Below are 12,158 nucleotides of genomic sequence, written 5' to 3' on the forward strand. Positions count from 1 at the left end.
TTCTCTCTCTCTCTCTTTCTCTCTCTCTCTCTCTCTCTCTCTCTCTCTCTCTCTCTCTCTCTCTCTCTCTCTGTCTCTGTCTCTCTCTGATTTTTTTTGCATCATTTATATCTCCCAATTTATTTCTTCCCCTTCTCTGAGAGTCAATTCATATGCATTGTTTTTTACATACTACATATATTCCATACAACATATGAACATATCTATAGTTCTATACAATATATAGTAATTACATATAGTGAGATAGATAATATATCTATTATTTTACACAATATATTGTAATTACATATCAGGCAATTAGGTGGTGCAATGGGTAGAGTACTGAGCCTAGAGTCAGGAAGATCTGAGTTCAAATCTAGCCTCATACACTTACTATGTGACTCTGGGCAAGTCATTTAATCCCTATTTGCCTTTGCTCTTCATCTGTAAAATGGGGATTCACTGAAGGAGGAAATGGCAGACAACTCCATAGGAGTCAGGACATAGAATCAGACATGGTTGAATGACTGAACAGCAACAACAAAAATTAAAGGTAATTATTATAATTATTCTAGGTGAGATAGATAACATATCTGTAATTCTATATAATATATAATAATTACATACATAATAATTACATATAGTGAGATATCTATAATTTGATATAATATATAATATATATAGCATGCTAATAGTAAGATAATATACATAATTAAGTATATATGAATACATTAGTATTACATATGAACACCTGAATATGTATGGAAAATGGGCCAAATTCATCTGACATATAAATACATAACTCATTTTGTTTTAAATTCTAAGAAAATTCTACTCAAGAAATCTAATTTCTGCTAGCATAAGTTTTCAAATTAAACTATCAGTGTTGCATATATTTTTTCCATCTAAAAATAAATAGCACCAATAATCACAATATTATATATTTTTTACACCAGATTCAAAGATGAGTATACAAACATATTCTGTACCCCTGGATCCATAGATATTCAAATTATCTCCTAACAAGAAGTTAGGAGTGAAGTGTATATATCTTCCTTTTTCTCCACACTGTCCATATTGTAGGGTATAGGGATCATTTCCATATTTCAGGTATGGATCAGCGATTATGACATCTGCCTAAGAAGTAAGGGGGAGGGAAAGATGTTTAAAGGAGAATTTAAAAAAAATCAAAAGATAACACTGTATGTGGAATTTAACTTCTGAAACAAGGTAAATCATATGACTGAAAAACACAATAATTAAAAAAAATCTGGCAGGAAATGAGTGGTTGAATTTGAGAACATTACTTTTGCTCTTACCTGCTCATAGGACTCCAGTTTAGGGATTAAATATTTAGGTTTTGAGGTCCATGTCATGGGAATTAAGATGCTCACATTTCTGAAATAAGCTCTTTTATTTGTAGCATGGAAGAGGACAGTAGAAGCCTCTGTTACCATTTCCTGACAGATAAAAAAGATTCATGATTTTACAGTGAAATGGGAATAGGGAGTGAAAATGTACAAACAGAAACCATACCCCTTACAGACAGTATCCCAAGTATTCAGGCAAAGAATTGATCCCCCAAAATCAGCCTGACAAATCAGAGGGGATGGGTAATGATCTAAAAATAACCATATGAATACTTATATATTAACAAAAAATTAATGTTTCAGGTTTTCCAAGTGAAAAGCCTAATTTTGTAAAGGGATGACCAATTTAAAACATTTTTACATCATTTACATTTCCTAATTTATCTCATCTTCCTTTCCTCTCAAGGAAGTCATCTCTTATAACAAAAAATTTAAAAAGAAATTTTTAAAAACTTCAGCAAAACTAGCCAACATGTCCAAAAAGTCTGACCCTATGTGCAAATGTTCTACCCCTTTCATGTATCTTCTCCCACCTCTTCTTTGAGGTCAAGTTTGATCAGTTAAATTTTCCCAGTTTCTCATTTTGATTGTTTTGTTGTCCTTTTCATTTACATTGTTGTATGTTGCTTTGTGGGGGAAATTGTAATTATTAAGAAGAATGAAGGGACAGTAAGGTAGCACAATGGATAGAGTGCCTGACCTGGAGATGGGATGACCTGGATTCAAATCTGAACTCAGAAATGTCTTAGTTGTGTGACTCTGGGCAAGTCACTTAACTCCCACCACCTAACCCTTGCCTCAATTCTGCTCTTGAAACCAAAACTTAATATTGATTCTAAGATAGGAGTAAGGGTGTTTGTTGTTGTTGTTGCTGTTGTTGTTGTTGTTGTTGGTGGTGGTGGTGGTGTTAGTGGTGGTGTTGGGGTGTTGTTGTTGTTGGCGTTGTTGTTGTTGGCATTGTTGGCATTGTTGTTGTTGTTGGTGGTGGTGGTGTTAGTGGTGGTGTTGGGGTGTTGTTGTTGTTGGCGTTGTTGTTGTTGTTGTTGTTGTTGTTGTTGTTGTTGTTGTTGTTGGCGTTGTTGTTGGTGTTGTTGGTGTTGTTGGTGGTGTTGTTGGTGTTGTTGGTGGTGTTGGTGTTGGTGTTGGTGTTGGTGTTGTTTTAAAGAAGAGTAATGGGAGGTAGAAGGCAAATAGGTGTTAAGAGAGGATAGAGTGTTGGACCTGGAGTCAGGAAGACTCATGTTGCTGAGTTCAAATCTGACTGTAGCATTTACTAGCTGCATATGGCCCTAGGCTAGTCACTTCATCCTGTTTTCTTCAGTTTTCTCATCTACAAAATGAGCTGGAGAAGGAAATGGCAAATTACTCCAGTTTCTTTGCCAAGAAAACTTCAAATGGGGCCATGAAGAGTTGGATGCAGCTGAGAATGACTGAACAACACTAAAATGAGAGGTAGTAGGAACATGAGGAAAAGAATATTAATATGAGTGGCACATTATAAGTACTTGCTAAATGCTTGTTGATAAAATGTACTAGGCTTCAACATCTATGCTTGGATTATCTTCCTAGTAGAATAATAATGACAAAACTCAAAGATTTTTAAATTAATTTTAAGGAAATTAAATATTGAAGAAAAATCCAAACTTGGAATAATTAATAGATTAATATTAATTAATAGATGCATAGAATATTAAAACTGGAAGGAACCTTAAAGGTCATCTAGTTCAATTTCCTTATCCGACAGATGAAGAAGTGGAGTCATAAAGAGATGAAAATGACATGTCCAAAGGTACTGACTTTGGGATTATCTCCTCTAATCAGTTAAATGAAAGTCAAACCCACAAAAATTTTAAAATTCATACTTTGTGTAAGGCACAGGGGGCCAGAAACAAAAGACGAAGCAGTCCTTTTCCTCAAGGAACTTTCATGTACCTAGAAGAATGTGGCCTGTGTAGTAGAGAAGTAAATACAAAGCAATATGAGAAGGAAGAATGTGTTAACAAGGTGGATATGAAAGGAGGTTGGTGGACAGGAAAAGCATTCTGTAGAAAGTGGTGATGCCTGCCACAGTCTGGAAAATCTGTGTAAAATTTTTTGGCCATCCCTTCATATCAGAGAAGTCTGATTTTTTACTTTTTTTTTTTAATGAGGTCTTTACAGTATCTTATTGTAAAATTTGGGTTGAATATTTGGGTATAGGCTATATATGTAGGTCAATATGAACATTTCTATCCTTGGTGTGTTACCTGCTGGCTTTTGGCATTCTTTTCACAAACTTTAACTTTTTACTTATTTTAACTTTAAAATAGAAATTGTGTAGATTTATGGCATTAAAAATAAAATACATTGGGGGCAGCTGAGTAGCTCAGTGGTTTGAGAGCCAGGCCTAGAGATGGGAGGTCCTAGGTTCAAATCTGGCCTCAGACACTTCCCAGCTGTGTGACCCTGGGCAAGTCACTTGACCCCCATTGCCTACCCTTACCACTCTTCTGCCTTGGAGCCAATACACAGTATTTACTCCAAGACGGAAGGTGAGGGTTTTAAAAAAATACATTGATGTTATATAATAAAATACATATATTTTATGCATTTCTGACTTTCTAGACTTTTTCTGTGTTGTCTGCTTGCCTTTCCTGTCATCTGCGGCTTCTGCAAAACTCCTCCTCAAATTCCTATTGAATTTCTTCTGCTGATATATGATTGTTTACATTTATATATATCCCATGATATATCAGAACTGTGATGGAAATGTTGAGATATGGAAAGGACACTCATAGTATTTCATCTGATCCTTATAGCCATGTGAGGTAAAAACTGACATTTATGTAGTACTTACTATGTGCCAGGCACTGTGTTAAGTGACTTACAATTTTTATTTCATTTTATCCTCACAACAATTTTGGGAGATAGATGCTATATTATCTCCATTTTACATTTGACTTGTCCAGGATAATACAGTTAGTGTTAGGTTGAAATGAACCTATGTGAGGATAGTCCTTAAAACAATAGAGAGTTTACTGAAAAGAAGAAAATAAGATCTTAAAGAATATAAACATGTAGGTAGGCAATTGGCTTGAAGGACTGAAACTTGATTCACTTTATACAATTTCAAAAGGACTAAATACCAGGTTCTAAAAATATCTAACTTTTACATTCTATCTCCCATTCTAAAATTCGGTACCCAATCGTTTATTTTTCTTTTTTAAGCCCTTACCTTTCATCTTAGAATCAATACTGTATGTTGGCTCTAAGACAGAAGAATGGTAAGGGGTAGGCAATGGGAGTTAAGTGACTTGCCCAGGGTCACACAGTTGGAAATGTCTGAAGCCAAATTGGAACCCAGGACCTCCTGTCTCTAGGTTTAGCTCTCAATCCACCAAGCCACCTGGCTGCTCCCAATAGTTTTTTCCCCCCTGTAAATTTCTGTTCTTAGAAGGAGGACGTAAGTAAAGGTCTTACGTTATGGTGATTTCAACAGTTTGGTATTGGGTACACATTCACAAAACATTTTGGTTTTCCTAAACAGTTTCCAGAATATTTTTAATAGTTTTTAGGTGCAATTCTTATGAGCCCCTACAATAGCAAGCATTTGAAGGATACAACAGATGAAAAATAAGTTGGGTGGGAGATACACCTGTGTGTACAACTTTCTCCTAATTCTAGACTGAAAACCTGGTCCTGCCTGCTCTTCCTTTCTCTTCCCCTTTCTCAGCTTGTTGGGCTGAGAAAACAGTGTTTATAAGTATGTTCACAAACTCAAGAATTTGTTTTTTATTTTAAATGTTATTTTAAAACATTTCCCATGATTACATGATTTATGCTCTCTCCCTCTCTTCTTCCCTTTCTCCTCCCAGAGCTGATTAGCAATTCCACTGGGTTATACATATATTATTACTTACAACTTATTTCCCAATTATTCATTTTTGCAAAAAAGTAATCTTTTAAAACTAAAACCCCAAATCATATATCCACATAACCAAATGATAAATTATATGTTTTTTCTACTGTGTTTCTATTCCTACAATTCTTTCTCTTGACACAGATGGAGTTCTTTCTCATAAGTCCCTCAGAATTGTCTTGGATCATTGCATTGCTATTAGTAGCAAAGTCAATGACAACAAATTCAAGAATTTGGATAGTGATTAATGAAGTCTAACATTTATATGTTAGACACATATTAAATATGTATGAAGATGTACATATGCCAGACAGATGAATAACTCCCTGCAAATGGCATTTTAGAGAATACAACATAAAACACAAGTGCAATCAACAAACTGGAGAAGGGGAAAGGCCTCTAATGAGCTTGAATTTTGTCTTTGCATTGATAGCATAAGTAGAAAATGTCTATTGAAATAGAAATATCTGGTGAACAACTTTTCTCCCTTACCTTTGTTTTTTGAATGAGTTTTTCATCCTCAAGTACACTGGGATTGATTGCTATAACGACGCCATCATATCCATTGCCATTCAGCTGTATCATTGACCCTTTCACTACCAGCAGGAGACCCATCACAAGGACAAGAACAGCATTTAAAAACCACCCCATTCTGGCTCATGTTTCAATGAAGCCGTAGGAAATGTCACTGGAGGATTATATATATTCTTGTGATCAATTTCAGGAATTTGATCTAGACCAGAAATTTTGCATAAATATGAGGAAGAAAATCCTTAATAAATCTTGTTTTTGGTAGTGAACTCCACATACCTTATTTGTTTTAAGGATCTAGATGTCAAGCAAAGAAAAAGATATTGTTGAAAAAAGATTCCTCGTACTTGTTAATGCAATAATCTTCATAATATAATAAGTCTTAGCTATTCTTCGGGTCATTTAATCCAATGATGGACACATCATCTTTATGAATCACTAGTGGAAGGCTACTAAATGGAAGTTAGAGAGAACCAGGAAAGAAAAAATATATGCAAAGGTTCATTTAAAAACTGAAGGAACAGTTCCTTGTGATAGAACAGGATGTTCATTATCCCTTAAGAGCAGGAGTCATCGTCTTTTGTACTTGGGAGGGCTGGGTTTCTGGATTATCTGGATTTGTGATGAGCTGAAGTGGAAGAATCAGTTAGTCAAGATGGGAAGCTATACTTAGCAGGAACAGCAGTTTTCTTTTTCCTCAAGATGTAGATACTTTATGGTGATGGAAGGAATGAACAGGAGTCCAATGAGTCCAGGAGAGTCAGAGAGTGAATGAATCTGGCAGAGCAGTTATTCTCTTCTATGGCTCTCTTTGCCCTGTTGTTTTGCTTTTTTTGTCTATGGAGGAGAGGGAGAGGCAGACACAGGGATCTAGCCGTGAGGATGAGTTGTGGTTAGAATAGCCCTACCACCATAAAAAGAGACTATCCTGGTTAATTTTCTCTGTGACATTGCTTTGTGATTCTACACCTGTGCACCTTTAATGTCCTTTAGGCTATACGATTCCCCCATCCTCTAGCTTTGGACCTTCCCCTTTCTCCAGTACCCTCCCCAGTTTTGAATCTATACTTTTCTCCAGCTCCCTCCATATTCTACCCATCCTCCATCCTTGAGTCTTGGATCTGATCTTCTACATGACTTTCTGCCTACTTTTTTTGAACTAGTTACCTTTGTGAATTTTTCCCTTTCACCTCAATGGTATTTTCTTTACTCTTTAGATCAAACTCTGAAATATGACCTTCCCAACCCCAACTGTGCCACAAACATATTCCTTTCCTTCTGGTCTGTGATTGCCCCTAATCCCTAGCAACCTATCTTCTCTCATAAACCATAGGAGGTGGTGACAGAACTTATCTAATATCCCAAACAAAATAAATATCCAGCCTAGAGCTACTTACCACCATGGACCAACTCCGTCATGCCCATATTGCTTATGGACCTTGAGATGGATAGGATCTTAAAGGATGTCTAATCCAATAATCTCTTTCCACAGATAAGAAAGTCAAGATTTAGAGAAATTAAAGGACTGCCTCATGGTCCTGAAGGTAGTAAGAAATAGAGCTAAGATATGAATATAGGTTTTGTGACTCCATACTCAGAGAGAGGTGAGTAGAAAAGGTGGGTTGGTCTCGCAGTGAGCACAGAGGATAAATGATCAATAGTATTAATGCTGTACTGGGACTCACAAAGTGTAAAGAGAGTATGAGGAGGGCCTCTACCATTTTAGGAAAAACCTTTGTAATGAACTTATGGGATGATATGGTCAATAAATACACCAAATAGACAGGCATAGATGAGTTATGAGGTACATCACTGGAGATTCATTGAGGTAGTGGGAAGAATTCTCTAATATTTAAACTAGCCTTAAAATGAAATGGACTGCCCTGTGAGATAGCAAATTCCTTATGACTAGATGTATTAAAGGAAAGGATGGATTATCGCATTGGAAATGTAGAAGGATTCCTATCTGGGTAGGAAGAGTAGTCCAGTGGGATTCTTTTCTGATGCCTCTCCCTTAACTACCTGGGCATGATGAAGAGAGTTTGGCTTTGTGGCATACAGCTACTGGGGAGGCTGAAGCCAGTGGATCTCTTGAGCCCAGGAGTTCTGAGCTGCATTGGGTTCTGTAGATCAGGAGTCTACACTAAATTGGGTATCGATGTGGTGAGCCCCCAGGAACAGGGAACACCAGATTGCTGATAGAGTGTGGAATCAGCCCATGCCAAAAAGAAAGGAGGGCAAAGCTCTTGCACTGATCAGTGGTGGCATCAAGTCTGGGAGTAGCTCCTGTACTTCCAGTCTGGGCAAGATGGGGAGGCCTAGTGTTTAGAAAGAAAAAAAACAAAGATTAAGAGATTGGGTGGGTGTTAGTATGGGTCAGCTCAAGGGGAAAACTGAATCATTAGTATTTTTATATTTCCTTCTTGCAAGGTTTATTTATAATTTTGATGAGTTTATTTCTTTACCTAACTACCTAATATGGGGAGATGATAGACTATCAGAATTTATAAATATACCCATTCTTCAAGCCTATCTTTTTGCTTCATACTTTTTAATAAAGTTTGGCAGATTTGAGATGTAAGAAGTTAATTATGTTTGGTAGTAATTGAGTGGCCAGAATAAAATATCAAATTGAGGTCAAAGATAAAGAAGAGTCAGATATTTTTATAGAAATCATAGAAAAGGATGATTAAGGCAACAATCAATCAACAAGCATTTATGATGTGTCTCCTATATGGGCACTGAGGGCTAGTCAAAACATTCTCTACCCTAGATATCAGGGGAAGTAACATGGACTTATTTGTGCTGAACAACAACAACAACATCAACAAAACTATAAAAATATCTGTATCTATCTATACCTATACCTATACCTATACCTATACCTATACCTATACCTATATCTATATCTATATCTATATCTATATCTATATCTATATCTATATCTATATCTATATCTATATCTATATCTACATCTATATCTATATCTATATCTATATCATATATCCTTATCTGCAAGGGAGTTGGTGAGAAGTTTAATTTTGCCCAGCTGGAAGAATGGACTGAGGGATTGTGGGAGGCAGAAGCTGCATTGCACAGAGAGGCCTAGTAACTTTTGAGTTTTCCAGAGAAAGGATAGGAGTCTAGGGGTGCCGGAATGCATCAGCAGTGGACCATTGCAAATAAAGTGTGCAGCCACTCAGAACTGAATATGATCATGAAGTCTTGTTAGCCTTACTTGCCTGCTTAAGGAGTGACCTTCTTTAAGATTTTTTTTTTTTTTTGCTATTTCTCTGATATGTTAATTTACTACTCCTGAGACCTGATAGCTTTCTCTATTATTCACTTTCTTATCCACTCCCACCTCACTGCTATACAATGAACTGGAAACCCATTTCTTTTCCTTGGGGGTAGGCATATTAAGCTTGCTCTCTCTTCCATGGGATAGTCCTTCTAATATTTGAAGATAGCTGTCATATATTTCCAAGGTTTTCTCCCTCCTACAAGTTAAACACTCCATGATATCCTTAAGAGGAAATAGTAAGAGATACATGATTAGTGTCCCTTCTCCCCCCAATTTTAGAGATGGAAACTCAGGTTTAGAAAGGCTTAAGTAATAATAAGAGACAGAATCTGGGCTAAAATCAAGTCTTCTGACTCATTGACAATGACTTCTTCCATTTCATCATAGTAGGGGTTAATTAAGGAGATAGCCAGCCATGAATTAGTAAAGTGGTTAATAGAAACTTTTTTGTAACTCAGGGTAAATTTTTTGGAAAATGTATAGTAATGTGAAGCCTAGTCAGGTAGATTTAAACTTATTTAAGTGAAAATATAATGAATAGTATTTTAATTTTTTGGTATTTGGTCTTTCCTATGTGGATTTTTTGAGCAGTTATTTGGTGGTATTCTGGGGATATATGGAATCAGTACAACGAGATCTGCAAATGGGAGCATATGGAAAATTTCAACAACCATATTTTTCATTTGAACTTAGTGCTGAGCATTCTCTGTGACAGAAGGAAGCACCTTCAGTGTGCAAACATTTGTTTCCTTGTTTTGTGCCTTGCTTGGTGTCAATAATCAGGGGATCACTGAGCAAGGTTATCTCTGTGATCACAATTATCAAGGAATCTTGTTTGAACTTAACATGTGCATGGGAGATGTTTTATTGGAGAAGAGCTTTCAAGATTTTCTGAATCAAATGCTTTTTTTGGGGGGTAGTAATTGGTAGACTATAAAATAGTGTGATTTTTGTCAGTCATATACTAACAACTGTTTAATAATTTGCTTTTTGGGAAAAATGTAGACTCTGAGTTAAGCTTTATTTACATTATTAATATTTCTCCATAACTTTAAAGAGTAAATTAAATCCTGATTTGTAGTCTTTATCAATTTCTGAGGTGTGAATGTCCACCATGAAATTTTAACCATTCTCTCCAGGAGCTAGTAAAAACAGGCTCCAACACACGCCTGGATCTTGTATTCTCTGAACCTTTTAACCAAGAGTGTTAATTTAGTCTACTGTAGAAATTTGTCCAGAAAAAATTTTCTGTTCTCTGCTCACCATTTTTTTTATAGAATAATGTTAAAATGGGAAAAACAAAATAACATGTGCAATTGAATGGATGTTCCATTGAGAAGTCCACTGGTCTATGTATAGGATTGGATAGTATTGGGTAGGAATAGAAGGTGGAGAATTGACTGGGTCCAGAATTAAATAGGAGAAAGGTCAAGGTGGGACACATTTATGAAATTGTTCATTGTTCTTAAAAATCCCACATAGATACATGATAAGCATCTTTTTAATGTTGGTGATCTCTTAATGATGTTTTATTTCCATGGAATACTATTATCAGAGAAGAATCAATATTTGGGATGGCCCAAAGGGCAATGAAAAGATAAAAGTCTAAGGAGATAAAACATAATATCAACAATGATTTTTATGTAAAAATGTCTGAAGGGAGGACAAAAAGAGCAGGGATGGCCATTTAGGGAGAGAGAGGAATAATAGATGGTTAGCTTAAGAATTGCATGAGTAGCTACCAGATTCTAGAAGGCCCAAAGAAGGTCCTCAATAAAAAAGGGTTAATTTTCTGGGAGGAATTTATGGTAGGATGCACACAGAAGCTATGCAAGTATTTTGGATGAAATCATGGGTTCTTTGAAGTGATATAATATTGAAACATAGATATTTAACATGTCAGTTGTCTGTACCTAAATGAATTCTTCAAAGGTATTTGAAAGGAATTTAGATCTCTTAAAAAAGCTGGAGTTTTTTCTTGAAATTTCATTTGTCCTATTTGCCTTGAATAGGCAATCTCTTCTTTTCCTAATGCAGTACAAAGTAGAACTTTTATTTAACTCTGGTAGAAATGATAACCAATTCTGATGAGTGCTACATAAATCAACAAGTCTTTTCTAAATAATGAGATTAATAATTAATTTATGTCTTTAATTCAAGTACTCATCAGGTGATCACAGATCTTGAATTGGAAAGGATCTTAGGTCACCTATAGAATATGTAAGCTCCTTGAGGGCAGGGACTCTTTTATTTTAGTGTTTGTATTCCTAGCACCTGTGGCAGGCACTTTATAAATACTTGTTGATTAATTGATCTGGTTCAAGTGTCATCAGCAAAATATTAGCTTATAGACCAGGGAAAAAGCTGTGAGAGCCATAAATGCCACATTTTTTAAAATGTAATTTCATGAGAGCCGTACAGTGCTCACAGTGCCGCTACTGTAACAGTCCCTGAAAAAAAATTGACTTTATGGCTCCTGCAGAAAGAGCCATATCTGGCCCTCAAAAGAGCCAGATATGGCTTGAGAACCATATGTTGCTGACCCCTGTTATAGACTATAAAAACAAGTGGTAAGCTACATTTGGCCCATAAGCAAACCCTGGAATTTCTAGTCCAACTCCCTCAATTGATAGAGGAGAAAACTAAGACCCAGTCAGTTTAAGGAAACTGTTTAAGATCATACAAATAACAAGCAGCAGATCCAGGGTCTTCTACCTACCATCTCTGACTGCTAATATAATACTCCTTCTACTGCCTCACACTTACCCTTTCCTATATTTTCCTGCCTACTTTGAAAATGGTTAAGTTCAAAGAGCCAGCATTTATCTCTCTGCAATTACTACAGTACTTTAAGGTTTGCAAAGCACTTTGCCAATATGATCTCATTACAACAATCCTTTGAGGGGATAGGTATTATTTATGATTACTTCTATTTTACAGATGAGGAGACTGAGGTAGATAGAAGTTAAGTGAAAGGGGCAGCTAGGTGGCTTGGTGGATTGAGAACCAGGCCTAGAGAAAGGAGGTCCTGGGTTCAAATCTGACCTCAGCCACTTCCTAGCTGTGTGACCCTGGG

The 12,158-nt window shown here is 36.1% G+C and overlaps 1 protein-coding gene across 1 annotated transcript in view; it reads right to left on the minus strand.

Moving 5' to 3' along the window:
• Window positions 1-5,898, minus strand: part of LOC123245854 (calcium-activated chloride channel regulator 1-like) — a 47,506-nt gene extending 41,608 nt beyond the window's left edge. The window contains exons 1-3 of the mRNA XM_044674847.1: window positions 5,740-5,898; window positions 1,299-1,439; window positions 969-1,116 (exon numbers count right to left, since the gene is read on the minus strand). Of these exons, the coding sequence (XP_044530782.1) occupies window positions 969-1,116; window positions 1,299-1,439; window positions 5,740-5,898 (448 nt within the window). The remainder of the gene's footprint in view (window positions 1-968; window positions 1,117-1,298; window positions 1,440-5,739) is intronic.
• Between the last annotated feature and the right edge of the window lie 6,260 nt (window positions 5,899-12,158).

The sequence above is a fragment of the Gracilinanus agilis genome, chromosome 4 (assembly GCF_016433145.1).
Source record: "Gracilinanus agilis isolate LMUSP501 chromosome 4, AgileGrace, whole genome shotgun sequence".
Taxonomy (NCBI): Eukaryota; Metazoa; Chordata; class Mammalia; order Didelphimorphia; family Didelphidae; genus Gracilinanus; species Gracilinanus agilis.